At 34.3% G+C, this 18,921-nt stretch overlaps 2 protein-coding genes across 2 annotated transcripts; one reads left to right on the top strand and one right to left on the bottom strand.

Moving 5' to 3' along the window:
- Nucleotides 1–341: 341 nt before the first annotated feature.
- RO3G_13768 (uncharacterized protein) lies at nt 342–2,288 on the bottom strand (the record flags this gene model as incomplete). Its single annotated transcript, XM_067668352.1, has 5 exons — nt 342–931; nt 991–1,234; nt 1,308–1,598; nt 1,659–1,794; nt 1,849–2,288. 5 exons carry the CDS (start codon nt 2,286–2,288, stop codon nt 342–344), a joined length of 1,701 nt encoding a protein of 566 aa, XP_067524453.1.
- A 12,280-nt stretch (nt 2,289–14,568) lies between these two features.
- Nucleotides 14,569–14,830, top strand: RO3G_13767 (uncharacterized protein; the record flags this gene model as incomplete). Its single annotated transcript, XM_067668351.1, has 2 exons — nt 14,569–14,647; nt 14,787–14,830. The coding sequence occupies 2 exons, from the start codon at nt 14,569–14,571 to the stop codon at nt 14,828–14,830; spliced, it is 123 nt and encodes a 40-aa protein (XP_067524452.1).
- Between the last annotated feature and the right edge of the window lie 4,091 nt (nt 14,831–18,921).

The raw sequence follows: 18,921 nt of genomic DNA, 5'->3' as shown, positions 1-18,921 counted from the left end.
GACCTTCGCTGTTCTTCTAACATTTTTTGCTCTTTTACCATACAGCGGTCTTCGATCCGTGCCCGTTTTTGACAGGTTGACTTGGAATCGACTATAAGCCAACCCGAATAGTAATACCTTTGGGCTTTACTTTCATTGATTGGAGCCTTATGTTGTGCATATACAGCCGCATGTGTTATTGGTGCCGACTGCTTATCGATAGCTTTACACCCATTGACTATTTCACTAAATGTCTTGCCATCCTTTTTAGCTTCTACAAGGGAAACAGATTTTCTTTGAGCAGGATATGACATAGGGTCTATCAAAAGTAGGTTCAAATAAGTATCAACATATCATATAATTTAAGAATAGTCATCCTTACCCAAGAAGACACAAGCTCTGCTTTCATAATGCTTAAGGCCAAATAGGAGCGTGGGTTTTTTCGACGATATGTCCATTCTGATACCATAATGCTTCGCCTCTTTAAGGCACTGACCCAAGCTGTCATAACATAATATTTTGCGAACATATTCAGCTTCTACACCAGCAGTCCTTGCCATATAATTCACGCTCATTAACTTTAAAGCACCTTTGCGTACTTCAGGGAAATGTGTTTCCAGAAGACATGCCATCAGAAATGATGTGTGTGGGTCAGCAACCAACTTGAAGAATGAGGCATAATTATTTTGACTTCCAAAGGCTTTTTCTTCTTTATTACATCTAGACGATGTCTCCTCATTTTCATCGCTTCGCTGTGCCATGGCATGGAACTTCAAAGCTTGTTTGACATGGGGGTGCTTGAATATGTGAGCAGGTTGTGAGGAAATCTGTCGGGCAACATCTTTGTCCATAATGTGTGTGATGATATAATAAGCTCTGAACTCAGCTTCATTTGGAGTCTCAATGCCCTGTCTACGCAAGCCTTCATAGAACTCCATTAAACTTAGCAAAACTATGGATTTGTTGATAAGCTTAGGGTCTATATATTTTGCTAAAGCAGAAGTTGCTTACCTTTTCTAAGTTGTTCAGTCTCTTGCTGTTCACTAAACTTGCTTTCATCCAAACCGCACATTTCATGCAAACATAAGATATGGAACCGTGCAATACGCTCATACACTTTGACAGCTGTAACATCACGAATGTTCTGAAGGGTAAAGTACTGAAGGATGGATCTAGTACGATCACGAATAAATGCATGGCACTTTTCTAATGGGCAAGTAGACATGACTTCTTGAATCAAGTAATCCAAAGTAGACTATTGTAACCAAGTGAGTAAAGTAGAAGAGAGAGAGAGAGAGAGAAGAAAAAACAAAAAAGAGGATTCTTACCATTAAAGCCTCTGGGGATCGTACATCAGCAGGAAGTGGTTGATCGTTACCAGCTGCTGATCGTCTGTATGCCTTAACTGCCTTATTCCTATCAAGGCTTCCATTTCCATCTATCTCCATTCTATCAACATTGCTTTGGGTTTCTCTTTCAATCATCTCAAACTCAGGACATTTCGTTTCGCATGTGCTGTGGAAATTGATAGCGTCTTCTAAACGGCGCGGAGCATTAGAATCAGGGATAAGGCCGTCCTTGATAGCTTGTTCCCTTTCATCAACATGATTCTTCTTTAACTATATAATATCTCAGTATTCAAGCTATTCCTGAGCTGATATAAAGTCAAGTGTATTTACCTGTGCATATCTTTCATTTTGGGAAGTGGTACCAAAGCGAGCTGCTCTGCCTTCAGCTGTAATGTTTTGTGCTTGGCTTCTGTTCTGTACTTGGCTTCTGTTCTGTACTTGGTTCTTGCTTTGTACCTGTGAAAGCCTATGTTATATGTTAGTTTTGTTGTGATATAGATGATAAAGATGAGAAATATACCCTTCGCTAAGTTGAGCAAAGTCTCTTTGTCTCTTATTATTATTGACGCTAAGACGGCTTTTATTAAAACCGCTTATGGCTGGAGTATCTTGGTTACCATTCTGTTGCTCAAGTGTTGATTGTCTTGATACGAATGGTTGATGACTTTGAATCTCATCAGGTTGAGCATACCATCCTTGTGTATTGACATTGTTTGATAAGGCACCGAATCCTCTGTCAGGATCACCAGTGTTCAAGGAAGCGTGGCCATCATATTCATTTTTAATTACTGGCTCAGTTGAAGCAAAAACGTTGCTATTGCTTGAGAATTCTCTACATTCTCTACCAAATCCTGACATACCTTGTGTGTATGAATAGCCATAGCTACCTGCTTGATTGGACTGACCATGACCTCTGCTTCCACCTCTAACCACACAAGCAACTTCATCGTGTTGATACATTACGTTATGAGTTTTTGAGGAATTATATTCATGAGAGATGCCTTCTGAAATCTCCTCATCAAATGGTTTGAGGTCAACTGCCTTATATTTACGTTCTGGTAAGTTAGCAAACATGGATTGAATCGTTTTAATTTATTCAATAAACAAAATATATAAAGGAGATGAGAAAAAAAAATGTAGGAAAAAAGGATAAGAAATAAGAATAAAAAATAAAGTTCAAGCTTTTTGTACTCTCAAATACATGTCAAAAGCTTTCCTGCCAAGTATCGCATATAACAATAATCATGCAAAAAAGTTGTTGTTTATACCTCATTTTGTACCACGGGAATCAAAATCAAGAGCTACGTTTTAAATTTGAAAAAAGGGGAAAAAGAAAGAGGGGAGAGAAGAGTAGAAGGGGAAAATGAGAGAAAGAGAGAGAGAGGGAGAATACTATGAATATGAGCTCATTACATAACAAAAAAAAAAGATTAACAAATAACTTTCTTTTGTTTTTCTCAACTGTAATACCTCCAAGAATGAACAATAAGGATTTACAAGTTAAGCGTGGACCTGAATGATATCGATCTGTTTCATAATTGTATGAAGTGTTGTATTACGCATCATATCTACTTTTATTACGAATATAAAGATGTATTTTAAATAATCCTCTTCTTCCTCTTCTTTAATCAAGGTTTTTTTTTTTTTTTTTTTTTTTTTTTTTTTTTTTTTTTGTTTACTCATTAACAATTCCAAGTCCCGTTTACACATGAAAAACACGGTAATTAAGGAAATGACATCCCATCCTTTTATTTGCTCATCTCTTTCACATGAAGTTGTCATGATTTCAAACACCTACAGTCAATCAATCAACCAGGCTGTATTCCTTGCTATTATTCCCTTTTCCAATTCAAAGCCATTTCTTATTTCGTATAAGCAGTTTCATGATTCTTTTATGTCATTTACTTTTATAAAAGATAGTAAAAGTAAAAGGAGGAGAAAAAAAAAATAAAGGATCGACCTCTGTGTGTAACCTGCTATGTGAAAAAAAAATTAAGCTTTTTAGATGAAATAAACAAAGCAATCTGTTAGTATAGCCTTGAAAGCTATTTGGTTAGTATTGACAACCCCATTCTATTAGTATTGACGATCTTGAAATATAGCAATAGGTTTTGTATAAAAAATAAAGTAGGCAAGCAAACGCTCTATAACTTGTTGTTTAGCAAGTTTTACACAAAAATGGGATTCTTGTGTCACCTTCTTAAAGCACAAGGGTTTTGATATCAACAAAAGACATGCCAGGTTGATTGTTTGATAAAAGAAAATAAAGAAAGAAGGGAGAGTAAAAGGAAGAGAAAAATGAAGAGTGAAAGAGAGAATAAAGAGGCTTAAAAGACCCTATTTTATGCCAAAATGCTCATGTCGATACCAATGCAAAAAAAAGGGATTTAGATTACACAAAGCGATACTTTTCATGGGAATAAAGGGTCCCAAAGCGACTGAGTGTTCTATCTGTAACTATTTTTTTTTCGGCTTTGATGACCCAGTTATTTAATACATTGTTCATCATAGCTAGCTAGCAATGGCTGGTATCAATCCTCTTTGCTTATACGAATATGGATATAGCATTACAGATTGGGTGTATGCTACTATCTACTTATTTGTATATCAAATAACATTATCCCCATTCTGATCAATGGGATATACTATCTATTTTGTACTAAGCTTGTATCATCCACAGTCAAGATATGACTATCGATGTCAATCGATCAGTTAGTGTCCTTTGTTTCTACTAACGGTGGCTATTGTACTTATTTGGGTGACCTATTATGTTTTTATAGACCAGTAGCACTATGCCATCTCGTCCATTAAAAAGTTAAAAAAAAGGGACGATTTTAACTTGGCTCATAGTAAACTAGTCAATGCCCATCTAGACAAAGATAGCCTTCTCATCGGCGTGCATCATTGTCATCCGCATTGGGAAAAGTAATCATAATTCATTGTTCTTTGTTCTTTTTTTTTTCCTTTTCTTTCTTTCTTTTCATTTTGTTTCTTATAAACATCATCAGGCTTATCAGTGCAAAGGTAATGTACACTTGTATGGATTCTATAAGATGGATTCTTCTTCCTTCTTCTTCCTTCTTCTTCCCCTTCTTTCTTCTTCTTTTTCCTTCCTTTTGACTAATCATCATGTCTAGTAATCTTTGTTAAGTCAATAGCTTGATGGGACAAAGGGAGACAGATTACAAGATGATACAAGTATGATTAGCATCTATATATCTGTGGACTGATGCTTACTACATTATCCTCTTGATCAATACAACATGAAGGATCCAAGAGGATATTGTATGATAGCTTACTGTAATGGATAAGAAGAAGAAGCTATTGACGTATTAGATGCTAAATAGCATATAGGTTATGCTGATAGAGTGTATAGTCAGTGCAAGGTAAGCATGTTCATTTAGAGATAGTATCCCACTATTGAGCTTACATTAGTAGATATAGGTTTCATGACTTTAGGACCAGGTGTAGTCAACAAAGAAGATGAAAAAAAAAAAAGGTCTAATAGAACGGCAACGATCGTTAAATAGAGGAATCTGTGGAAGCTAGTTATCCAATGGGCATATCCAAACCTTCAAAGGTAGAGCAAAACCAAGTCTACCGTCTATTATCTATTCTTTGATCCTCTCTTGTATGTTTTGCAAAGTGTTCCAAGTGAATAGACTGTATAAAATAGATAGATTAGAAACATTAAACAAGATAAAAAAATTTACATGCATATGATTTGGTACCCTACATGGATTATTCATTGCAGGTCAAGCTAGAGAAGATACTTGCAAGAACAAGGTGTTAGATTGATCCTCTTGCTTCAAGACATGATCATAGCAAGAACAACTCCTTAAAGATGATCAGAAGCAACATGGAGCGATCATGGAATTAAATATCTGTCTCAAAGCATTAGTATATCTACATTAGTGTCTCGTAAGGTAAATAAAAAGCTTACCTCACAAGAGTATCACCAGCAATAATATACATATACATATATATATATATATATACTTGGATATACTTGGATCTTTTTTTTTCTCCTTTCTCTTCCTTCAAGGAAAAAAAAAAAAAATAGCCAGTGGAATGGATGGTCCAACAATTACGAAGGAGTTCTGTTCACTGAAGACTATTCACTGTCTGCGTTGAAACGATCAGCAGAAGATCCCTCTATTCCGGAGGAGACACTCCTTTCCGTATACAGGCGCACATGGTCATGGCTATATCGGATTCACATTTCAAGAGGCTGAGCTTACGTGAGCCAACAGATCATCAGTCCATTCTGGTAACCCACTGGAGATTTTTTTTTCTTTTTTCTTTTTTCTTTTTAGAGAAGAAAAAAAAAGAACCAAAGCATATCAAGAGGAGAGAGATAGAAAGAAATTAAATTGGGTAAAACAACCAATACAAGGTTATTACAGAAAGTAACATGGCGGCGACAGATACAGACACAGAGGCAAAGAGAAAGAACAAGAGAAAGCCACAAGCATTTCTTGAGCTAATGTGATGAATATTAATAAAAACATTTCATATGCTATAAAATAAACTACCGTTGGAACTTTGGATGGATACAAAACTAGAACACGATTCTTAAGAGCTTGAAGGTGTCACGAATGGGATATCTATGAACATGACACAAGGAGGTTGAAGAAAAAAGAAAGCCAATGATGATAAGCTTGAAGCACCAGCCAAATTAGGCAAACAAGGAACTTAAATGTTAAGTTGTTGATTGTAACCAACGCGATAGTAGTTATCTTCAATATAGATCAAATTACAAAAGCAAGGCAATGACAGGACAGAGTTGAATGCCTTTCTTCCTGCACCAGTCAAAGTAAAGAGACAATAGGCAGATATAAAGCATGGCTTGCATATCAAGAAGTATTTGAATGATAGTATTGGTAAACCATAGCTTGAGGAAACGAATAAGATGTAGGAAATTGAAGGCTTAAAATGTATACGTTCCTAATTTGTATTTATGTATTCCTCTTTTTTTCATTAAATAAACCTTTCACTTTTTATCCATTAGAACACTTGTTTATAAGCCTTCTTTTGCTTTTACGATTTCAAGTCAAAGGATGTCTACTCCACTGCTATCATTTTCAAATCATAAACTATGTATCATCTTATACTAAATGTACTTTTTTATTTTCTTTGAACGGATTCATGTGGATGATAGTGAGCCAATAAGATAAAGAGCGCATATAGTATTTGTTTCCTATTTCATGTAACCTCTCTTTTTTCTTACATCAACCTTGATTTATACCTAACCTTACGAATCCTAAAAAGAATAGGGGACTTTCTTTGATATACTCTTTTGTAATTTAATAGAAAGGAATGCTTGCTTTTGAAGGATTGAGCGATGCACTTTCTTTTGAAGCCCATGTATTTTCTCTCCATTCTTTCTTTTTAACAAGGCTATTTTATATCGTATGTGTTCCATGAAATTATTTTGGGGTAACAGAAGGATATATGACACTAACTGGATTTGAGCATGTATCTGACCGTGATAATAGAAATGTAAATTGTTCATCAATTTATAAACAAGTCTAAATCACATCTGCCCTATACAAAGAAAAAACATAATGAGAGTCATAAAAAAATTTGGGGTGGGGGTTTTTAAAAAATGATAGAATTTAATTTAGTCTATTCAGTAAGGTAGCTATGTTTTATTGTGTATAGTTTAGTATAAGGCGTTTTTTATCGTTCCATGATTTTAAGCTTTACATGGCCCCTCTCACGAATAATATTTTCATTTTTAGCTTATCCTTTTCTATAACTATGTATTAACAGATTATAAGGAACGGATCATTAGCGAATAACCTAATACGTTGCCTATAAATGAAGACAGTATAAAAGTTCATATTCAGGAGTACATTGTTTTAAACAATATGTGAGTACTAAAGAGAGAGAGAGAGGAATCCCTTTATTTATCAGTACTTGACCTCCATTGATCCTTTTGTAAGTACGTTAAAAATAAAGCCCTAATTAGTCGGCATGCCTTTTTAAGATTTGCATGAATAAGTTTTTATTCCCAGTAGAAAAAAAAAGGTAAAGAGAAAGAAAGAAAGACAGAGTAACATCTCTATCTAAAGAAATATGAAACTTTCCATTCTTATTCAAAGCTAGGATATATAGAGAGTACTAGTTGCAGCTTTTTGTATTTATTTTATCCTTTAAGCTTTAAAAGAGGGGGATTCAAAATAACAACGCCCATCTTGTGTGACATAAGACAGGCAATAGTCTTATGAGGGAAAAAAGAAATATAAATAAAGACAGAGATGCTCCTGTTTTTCACTTTCTTTTTTTCTTTACTCTTTGGCTCACTTCATACAAATCACAACTTCTGGTCTATCAATGAATAACACTGCTCTTAAAGCCTCTTTGGTCAGGTACTCTTTAAACTGTAGCTTAATATCTCAAGTTGATGCATTCTTCTGACACATGGTCTTTATAGAATAAAACTATTATCTACACGCGTTCTCTGCTTCTTGTGTTGCTATTCTAATAAGTATACTTGGTCAAGTCATCTCTTCAACGATCTATCTATCTCGTCAAACAAATTCTACATATTCTTTACCTATTTATTTCCTATCTGGTTTGCTTCTAGACCCCGCTGGTCCCTGTCCAACGCTTGATGGCCCTGTCTAGACCCTATCTGAACCCTGTCTGACCCCTCTCTGGACCCTATCTGGACCCTGTCTATGTCTTATCCTCTTTGGTTTTCTTTTCCTTTTTCCTTTTTTCTCAAACAAAAGTTTTTGCTATATACATCGTCCATGTGATTGTGCACATCAGAAGCTTGACTTGTCTCCCAATATTGGTTACATGTTGGGGGAGCAGGATCGTAACCAAACCCCAAGCAGGTGTGTAAGCACTTGCTTGTCCCCGTAGAGTCGCGAGTCGGGTAGTATAATCAGCGGCATCAGGCTTCGTCGTTCCCGTACAAAGGTTGATAGTAGAGTAACATCTGCTATTGGCTGAGCCACAAGTCGGGCGGTATAAATCGTGGCAAATGTATCTTTCATAGATGTGTATAGTAAATTCAGATGTTTGAGAACAAGCAAGTCTTACGAATCGTAATGTAATCATATTCAAGTCAATCGACTTTCAAACAATCTCTTTCCAAATTAATTGTCTTCAAATCTATTATCTTTAAAATAACTCTTTATAAATGACAATAAACATACAAAGCTTATAAGCATTAATGCATATACTCTTCATCAGATATCATAAATGAATTTGAGACATAAAGGTATAATAATTAAAGGGTGCTTTATCAAAGAGAATACAATCCTGTTTGTGATATTGATCGGCTTGTTTAGCTGGGTTACAATCATTCAAAGGAGAGGATAAAAACAAATAAATAAAGAGGCGTTGTTTCATCCTCTTTATCAAGTGTAAGAGGAGGAGCTTCTTAACCAAAACAAGAACATCATAGATGGAAATCAAATATAGACTTATTCATCAAAATATGACTCTGACAAGATTAGATACATCATTGAGCACAGTCCAAAGCATAGAACCATTCATTAGTGCCTGCTAAGTTTGATATAGCATCTGCTAGTTTTGCTCTCCATAATTGCTTTTCAAGTGTTCAGATTCAAAAAAGTATATGACATCTATGTTTTTTGGCTTCGGATTCAAGATTTTATTTATTGAATGGCGACTGAGGCTTTACTCTATGAAGCACAAGGTGTCTAGCCAGAACAGCATAAATTTTACAGAAAAAAAAAGAAACCATACAAGAGAAACCATTTTTTCAAATATTTGAAAATAAATAGAATAAAGAAAGAATTGGAGGCTTACATCTTATGAGAAGCTGATTGAGATTGAACATTTTCAGCTTGTCGGATGATAATCGTCCAGAAGTATTCACTACTTCATTACAAAAGTCGTGGTTGAAATGACAGACATAGTCCATATCCAAAAGAATAAAACAAGCAGCTGACCATCAGAAAGACAAACATTCAGCAAAGTGAGATGAAAATCAAGGAAGAATGATTGTCAACTGAATGAAAAGCATCAGGAGCATTTAATTTTCTTTGATGAAGAAGCTTCAGCAACCATTCAGGACGCAGCGGATGATCTAATTAAGAGTTTTGCTAGCTTAGAAATTAAGAAATCTAGAGTAGTAGAGTTTATCAAGGAAGAATGCCAACTCAGCTTTAAAGTTGTATGCTGTCAGCCTAGTGCAAGAAATTGTGAGAGAATCCCTCAGGCCTGTGCTGTATGGGCTGAGGAATGAATGAAGAAAGTTACGTGTTTCTTCAAGAACTGCGTATTCCTTGATGAACTCGGGTTTGATATCAACATGCACTGGTCCAGATGTGGTTCACCAGCTATTAGTAAGACTCCTTCATCAAAAGCTCACTGACAAACTGTCATTGAAGCGATCTCCGCTTTTGATGTGATTCATTTAATCACGAGAACCCAAAAACTTCAAAAAGAAAAGAAAAGTTTTAGAGGGCTACAAAAAGAAAAGCACTTGAGGATAGAATTTGTGTTCTTAAAGGTACTACGTCTGGCCATTATATGCAATTCATTAACGATACAATGGATATCATGGATGCGTTTCCTGAAACGCAAGGATTTCATATTGTCATGGACAGCACTCCAATCCATGTTTTTGAAATAATTCATCTTTTAATTATAAAAAGAGGGTACATAGCTGTGTATCTTGCCAGGAATTTTCTTCGTCTAGTGCGGCAAAATCACATCCTTCTGGCCCCTTTCTTGGTTCGTCCATTCATCACTGTGCAGTATGCTAGTCTCGGATCCCATCCGTTCACGCCAGATCTCACCTCTGCTGTTGATGCCTCTCCTTTTCTTTTAGGCTGCAAGTTGATTACTGTTGATAATTCTCGGCGTCTTAACTCGATACTATTCCGCCGGCTATGCATACTTCCAACCAGCGGTTCAAAGATCCTCTTTCCTCTTCCTCCAGATGGTTGGCGTCAATTCTGGAACCCTCCTCTTTCACACTCTTGCAGGAACGTTTGGCATCGTCTACTACACCACAAATTCCCTACTAGATTCACTCTTCATCGGCTGCTCCCGTCTATCTTTCCTTCTTCCTCTTGCTTAAATCGTCCCGATCAAGAAGAAACTTTGGAACACTTTCTCTATCTGTGCCCTCCAAAGCTGCTTGTTTGGCAAAGCATTTGGAACGAACATTTTCCAACGCAGTACTTCTCCTCCTTTTCCGTCACTCATGCACTATTCCAGTTGAAGTTCTCTCCCTTCTCTGCATCCAGCTTTGATATTTCATCTGCTATCATCAGTCACACCTTGCTTTCTGTTTGGCGCACTCACTGGGCGTTCATTTTTGATAATATTCCTATTCACACTTCTGTCATCCAACAGTTCTCAAAAACTTTCTCGTCAACTACATCACGAAACTCTTGTACAAAATGGTTGCTCACATCGTGCACTTCCACACTGGTCTTTGGTTTAACTTCGTCTCAAGCTTTTACTTTTATTTTATTTTCATTTTCTACTTTCATAACTTCATCCATAACACTCAAAATCCAAAACAAAAAGGGCGATAATTCTCCAAAAAATTTAAAAACCTAAAAACAAGTTGTGACTCAATTGTCATATTAATAAACATGAGCTTAGGCTCCTTATAAAAAAAAATAATCATTTGCCTAGTTTTAAATATAAATAAAGCACAAAGCCTTTTTTCTCTTTTTTCTTTCAATGAAGGATCTGGGGAAAGAGATTCTTTGGTGTAAGACTTATTCTACCCTAGTTTGTGACGCTTACGAACAACTAGCCCTGTCTTACCTCATAGAAGGAACAGGCACAGCTAGTTGGGGGATGCACGGAGAGAGCAATCAAAAGAACTCTTTTTTTTGGGATTTGTCGTACTTTCACCTTCACGTTGGTAAATCCTGTTAGTATTGAAATGATTTCATTTCGAGAAGCTAAGAAAAGTACATATGAATACTACAAATAGAATAAACTTTTTTTTAAAAAAAAAAATCATCTGGACCCATGTGTGTGTTTTCTTACAGTGGTATAGCTTGCCATCGATTGCTTATTACTTTTATGGAACGTTTAGTTCTTATCTAAAATTATTGTTTTTCAACAAGTTTTAGTTTTTTCCCATCCCAAATGCCGTACTACAAACATACAAACAAATAAAAAGTATTTTTCCCCTATTTTAACATTCAAGTCCTGTGCATCTGATGCTCAAGACTCTTAGCTATAGGTAACTACTGTAAAATGAGGGTGATAATTACCTTGCAACCAAGTTGATTTTTCTTTTTCAAGGACCAACCGTCATGACACGAAATTCAAAATATTTTTTTTTGGATGGTATATGAAATACATGTTTATAGTATAACAACAAACACTTATACAGGCTTCTATAAAGTGGTATGAGTGGCTCAAATGCTGACCTATCGTCTAAAAATGCATGCCGTACTTTCATATAACTATATATATTCAGAGGCAATATCAGTGTTTTTTCAGTACACTTGATAGTTTACTCCTTGAAACTGTCTGTACCACTTTACTTATATAGAATTGTAGCCATTAGAGCGACGTAGTATAAATTTGAAAAAGAGAGCTTTGATATCGTCTTTACATCTCTCATCTATTATGTCCGATATTTTGTATTTAAACGAAGATATTTTGAAGTTAATATATGCTTATTTGAATTTACTGGAAAAGTTTACTTTTACTCTAGTAAATAAAAGGCTATATGATATTTTCAATGACTATCGTTTGTTGGATACGGTATTCCGAGTTACAAACAGGCATTACATAGCTGGAGATTTTTTATTTAAAAATGTTATTACCATAAAAGTCTTATCCGAGACCATTAGCAACCACTATCTTGCCAATTTTAAGAATTTACAAGCGATTGATATCTCTGTCATGAAAAGCATGGATTTTGGCAAAGCTAAAGGTTTACTTCATTATCTATCAAACTTCTTGGAAAGAATTTACGTGGATAACAATGACGTTAAAGAAGTATTTGAACTGCTTATTCATGTACATTCAAAATCGTGTATTGTGTAAGTTATTTATCAGTTCCTCAAAGGTTATCGAAACCCCCTAATAATTTTTTATTCTGTGCTTGCACGAAACTCTTGTACATGTAGATTGATCGTAGTAGAAAATTTAAAGAAACGATCGTCCGAGAAGCAATACACAAATCCAGTTATAAAAAGGCTTCGATCGCCTTCTCCTGTACGAAACTTTTTTGACCAAGAATTACAATCACTTCTTCTGTACAAAAACAGATTAAAGTATGCGGTATTTTCACCCAAAGGCTTCTTGCCAAATATCATATTTGAAAAGTTCCCACAGCTCTTTCAAGAATATCAAGTTATTATCGATTATCAACCTTTCGACAAGCATATGATGATCAATAAGCAGACAATTGATGTTGCGATTGAGAAATTGAAAGCATTATTGATCCATTCTTTTATAGTAAGTCAACAAAACAACTGGATATTCATCACACAAGTCGAGATATATTATAAAGACAAAAATATTGATGATGTTGCAATTATCAGTAAACTGGATCAATACGCTAATCATCTTACCATTAACATGGAGAAATTTCAGGAGGGCAAAGCAACATGGTATGAATTGCGCTTCGTCTTTGGCAAATTTGAAATAATTGCAACAGGAGGCCTCTGCAACCACATAAAGGATGATAAACTGGATGCATTTCTTGGTGTTGCTACACCTCCCCTAATGGTTTTTGACGACAGATTCATTTTGTTTTCACCCCTCCAGGCAGTAAACACTGAACTATGCCCAAGGACGATTAGAAATTACAAGAAGAAAGCAAGTTTGAACCCTTGGTGCATCAAGTCGTCCTTTTTTTGCAGCATGAATTTTTGCACTCCTGTACCACTTAAATTATTTGAGACAGAACCGCTTGGATATGTATCCATATGCTCAAAGCTTCTGAGTTTGACATTATTTGAGCCACTTTCACATAATGATGTGCAAACTTTGATAGATATGTTATATCAGATGAAATATTGGACTGATCTTGGATTTGAAGATAATGTTGAGAATGAGCAAGTCATGATCAAGCTCAGGGAAATGAAGCATAAGACGAATGTCAAAGACAGAAAGCTATCAGTGGCTAAACGGCTGTTAATTGAATCACTGATTGATTTCAATAACAATCAGCTAATAAGCCAAAATACTTTGATTACCTTGTACAATGGGATTATACACCCAAAAGTTAAAAGTATCAATAAGTAAAGAGTTAAAGATATGTTGAAGTTGTAAATACACTATATCAGATCCTTTGTTTTTAAATCAGAGAAGAACCGTGTTTACAGAAAATAAAGTTAATTGTCTTTATTACAGTAAAAATGTACAGAGTTTATATAGTTTTATAATAGCTGAATTACTGAGTATTCAATTAATAGAGTTGCTATATATTGGAACTTGAAGTGTCCAGTAAATCAGAATATGTTGAATATTCGTCATGATCGGCTGATCTATTTAGCCAATACTTACTAATCATACATATTTAATTGGTTAGGAATATACATTTGTATGCATAATTGACTCCATTAGTTCTTTTAAAGTCTATTAAGGACTAAGAAGAGGCCAACAGATGGCAAATAGTATCAGTTGCAGACTGTAGCACTATCGGAAGACATTTTATCAAAGGAAATGATGTTCTGTATTGAAGTTCTTTTGCTCGCATCCCTATTTATAATAAATCATTCTTTCGACAAAGATTTAGAATGATTTGTAACCTTTTCTTTAGAATCGTAGAAGGGGTAAAAGGCGGTAATGCATTTTTTATGCAAAGACGCAACCGTGCAGGCAGAATTGGCCTTTCCAGCTTGCAAAAAGTTACTATAGCTATTCGCCTGTTAGCCTATCGCACGTCTTCTGATTCATTTGATGAATACCTCAGGTTTGCTACAACTATGGCAAGAGAGCGTTTAAATTGCTTCTGCAAGACTGTTATTAACGTATATAGTGTTAGCTAACTGAGACGAACAAATCAGCAAGATGTTAATAGGTTATACGAACTTGCTGAAGAACAAGGCTTTAATAGTATGCTTGGCTCACTTGATTACATACATTAGGAATGGAAGAACTATCTTACAGTCTGGCATGACATGTTCAAAGGTAAGCACGATAAGCCAATTGTAATACTTGAAGCAGTTGCTTCTTCTGATCTCTGGGCTTGGCACTCTTTTTTGGGCTTCCTGGGTCATTAAATGATGTCAATGTCTTACAACATTCGCCTCTTTTTGCTAAAATGGCTGAAGGCAACGACCCATCAATGAGTTTTACTGTGAATGGGCATCAGTATGAAAGAGACTATTATCCTTTTGATGGTATGTACCCAAGATATGTAGCGTTTGTTCAGATAATCCATGAGTCACCGAAATGATAGGAGAATATAGAAAAGCTGCAGAACTGCGAAGTCTACCTTTAACATTGATTATATACTTAAAATCTTTAATAACTATTTAGTTAGAAGTAAGAAGTCTACTGAAAAGACGTTGAGTGCCTGCTAGTTGTTTTACAATCAATGTTTGACATGATTGCGCAACCTTTTCGCTTTTGGAAGATCTCATATATTCGCCGATTTATGAAAACATGTACCATATTGCAAAACAAGATCATTGAAAATCAAAGGGCGGGTGATATTGACAAAATTCTCCCTTTGGGAACGAGAGCAGCAAGGCTTATCATCTGTTCCTTCTGAGCCACAAAGACCACAAGAACAACAATAGCCAGCAAGCCTCGAATTTATTAGCGCTCATAACAAAGTTCCGAACCAACAGGCTCATTTTGATCTGCGGACGGATCTAGTAGAGAGCCTTTGGAGAAGAAACGGAGACGCTTTATCAAGTTAATGTTTTACTTCTGCACATATTTTAACTTGCTAGCATCAATTTGAACTCAAATAAAACAAAAATAAAAAATCGAAGATGAATGTTGTCAACATGTTTATATTCATTATACGCATGCATACACCTTTTACATTTATAAACTGAGCTTTTCTATTTCTTTCTTTCTCTCTCTCTTCAATATGAAGCGATGTTCAGTTGATAATCAATAAAATTCAGTTTATGAATTACTCTTTTTTAGTAAAGTGTTCCTTTCTTGCATAAATGAAAAAGTAAATAAAGGAAGAATATGGTTCGGAGTAAAAACAAAAAAAAGCAAGATTGTTTACTGACTAAAAAACAGAAGCATGTAAAGAACTTGATCATCTCTCGCTTTGAGTTCAATTCATTTTAGTTTGACTCACAAGTGGTTTTGCTTCATGATAAGGTAGTGGTTTATAAGTCAATCTGTACTAAATACCTTTTCCCTTTTTCTTATTGAGAAACATAAATAGCAAAATGAAAATAAAATAAAAAAAAGTGGTTTGTGTGACACTAGTACAATTTTCATGCAAAAGAAGAAAAAAAAAAAGATTTCCTTTTCAGCCCACAATCTTTGTAACAAACATTCTAATCTACATTCCATTTTTTTTTTTTATTTTTTTGGTCATCATACTTCACAACCAAATCAACCCTACAGTGTTAGATGCTTTGTCTTTTGCTATATTTTGTTTCTAGGCACAAAATAACCTGTGCATGTAGTGATTGGTTCTTATACTTTACTGAGTTGATATGTGTGGAATAAGTGAAACGGTAGCTTAGTAAAAAATATATATAAAGTCATTCTTTTCTCATCTTTTTGCTTTGTTTATATTTGATGCACAAGCAAAAAATGTGATTCGGCTTGGTATTTTGTGTGTGTGTGTGTGTGAAAGAGAAAGAGAAAGGGAATCAAATAATATATACTGCAAGCAATAAATATAGTGAACACTGAAAACGATTTGGATATGTATAGAGTGAAGAGTGTAATAAAGCTCCTTTTTTTTTTAACGCGTTTCTTTTTTGGTTTATTTCTCCTTTCAAGCCTCATCTTTAATTAGGATAGTATTTTGTATGAAGAAAAAAAAAAAAAAAAAAAAAAAAAAAAGCCAACCAAGAGTTTATTTACTCCTTAATTTCATGTGTGTGGGTAAAAAAAAGGAAAAAAATTTCAAGTAAGTAAACAAAAGTAAACAAGGAATTTGAAGATAAGAAATTTAAGCTATAAAAGATCATTTCCATTTTTCTATTTTTTTTTTTCTTTTTTTTCTCTCTCTATCAAAGAAGAAAAGAAAAAACAAAGAAAAATAATAATGGTTCCATGGTCTTTTGGGTATGGCTTCTGGGTATGGCTTCTGGGTGGTCTCTTTTGTGTTTTTTTTTAAGCCATTTTTTTTTCAGGTTTTTCGCCTGCAACAAGACCAGGTTGGGATCAAATGTACTTTTACCTTCGCGTGGTTGATCCTGTTAATCAAAGTCTAAAAAGCTTTGAGAACCAAAAAAAGTACGATTTTCTCTTTGTTCTCATGGCTTTTTTGGTGTATATAACTTTAAGGGACGTACTCTCTTTATAAGGTTTATGGCTATTTTTTATCTACATTATGTCTCATACTAGATTGATAGGGGGTGTTGGTGGCAGGAATGGCGCTTTTCTCATGAAACTTGGATATTTGTTCTTCAAGGTAAGTATTTGCCCCTCCCCCTTTTTTTTTCTTTCTTTTTTTCCTTTTTAAATAAAAGCATATTTTGCTCAAATATTTATTATAATAAATAAAAATAATTTTTTTTCGAAACATTATGTTTATTTCTTTATTATTGTTTTTACTTTAAGTATAATAATACGCAATAAATAAATATATCTATATTGTAACTTGTTCATTCATAAAAGTGAGAAAAATGAACACTGTCCAAAAAAGGAAATCAAGAGATAAAGAGGACCATCTAATATTCTTTATGTCTTATCACACAAGACAAAAGCATATGAGCCTATATTGAAGGATAACCTTTTTTAGTGATATAAAACATGTACTCCTCTCTTTCTCACATTTATATATATATATATATATATAAAACTAGACATGCTACACAAGAACTAGATCCAATACACTAATAGATAAAGGCTTATTTACAAATATACAAGCTTATTTGCATCAGTCAATAGAAATGTTGTGTATTAGGAATATTTAGTAGCTGATCGTGATCATACATTAATTGTAAATTAGCTAGGCTGGTGTTAAAAGAATTCATATATAATAGGGATATCATCACCTGCCATGCTGGTAATAAGGTGAGCTATCTATACATAAGCTTAGTTGGGTATGAATACAGCTTATATAGGTCTTTGTGTTTGTATTGAAGTAAGCAAAATTTTATTCTTCTTTGTTTTATTCATATTTCATCATCTGTTTGTTTTGTAAAAGAAAATAAAAATAACAACGATACATCGTATGAACATGATCACCATAAAGGGGTTATAATAAAATATAGTGTTAAGTGATAAAAAGGATATAGTCAGATAAAGCTAATATGTATACCTTTTGTTAATAGAAATCATCATTTTTTTTCTTTTTCTTTTTCCTACCATATTGCTATGGGTTCAGAATAAGTTCTCTAATCAAATCCTGAAACAAGCGTTATCATGTCCCCATCTTTTCATATGTGATCGTTTCTAATAAAATACTAGCAAAGGATCCAATTCTTGATCTGCAGTATCCATAATATCCGTAGTAGGTCAAACAAGTGCGTAGTCAATCCATACTAATAATAACCCTAGATTTATTGAATCAGCTTTCTTACAAAAATAATTTAATGCATATGTCGTATACATGGGAAATTACCTGTGAAGTGGTGAATAAATGCGTTCAACGATACTATACAGAATATGATAAATTGTTTGTTGATGTGTTGACCACTAGACAATAGATTTGGCTTTGCTCTACCTTTAAAACCTTGGATATTTCATTGTATAATTAGCTTTTATTGAATCCTCTATTCAACGATCTTTACCATCTTGTTGATCCTTTTCCTTTTGTTGTTGTTGACCATACCTAGTTTACAATCATGATCCCTATATTTCCTAATGTAATCCTGATCATAGGATATTACTTTTAAATAGACAGGAATTATCTTGAACTGCTTTCCGCTCTATCAGTAGAGTCTACGTGCTATTTAGCATACAATAAATCTGTAGTTTCCTCTTATCCATCAAAGTAAGCTATCATGCAGTGTTACATTGGACCTTCTTTTTATATTAACCAAGTTGATGATGTGTTAAACATCCGTAAGATGATATAGACGCTGATTATGATTGTGTCATCTTGCAAGTTGTTTCCTTTTGCTCTATTAACTTATTAGCTTAACAATGTTTACTGAATCTGCTGATTAACAAAAGGATAAATAAAAATATCTACCTTACAATGCTTATAAATAATATATTTACGAACTTATTGACGTTTATAAGAAGGAGAAAAGAGAAAATAGAAGGAGAAAAGAACAAAAGGAACAAACAGAAAGAATAAGGAACAATGAAATATGATCGACAACAATGCGGCTGCTGTGTGACTTTAATTTCATTTTCCGCATCTTGTGTGGTGGTTTGTGTCACTGAGGGAGCCTTTTGTGTTGAGGAAGCCTTTTCTTTTCTTTTTTTTCTTTTTTTTTCTTTTTTTTTATTCTTTGCATATCCTTTACACTTTCCATCTCAAATCAATTTTCATACTTGATATACACAAGCATTT

This window comes from Rhizopus delemar, genomic scaffold (assembly GCF_000149305.1).
Source record: "Rhizopus delemar RA 99-880 supercont3.12 genomic scaffold, whole genome shotgun sequence".
NCBI lineage: Eukaryota > Fungi > Mucoromycota > Mucoromycetes > Mucorales > Rhizopodaceae > Rhizopus > Rhizopus delemar.
This window is presented reverse-complemented; position numbering and strand designations above follow the sequence as displayed.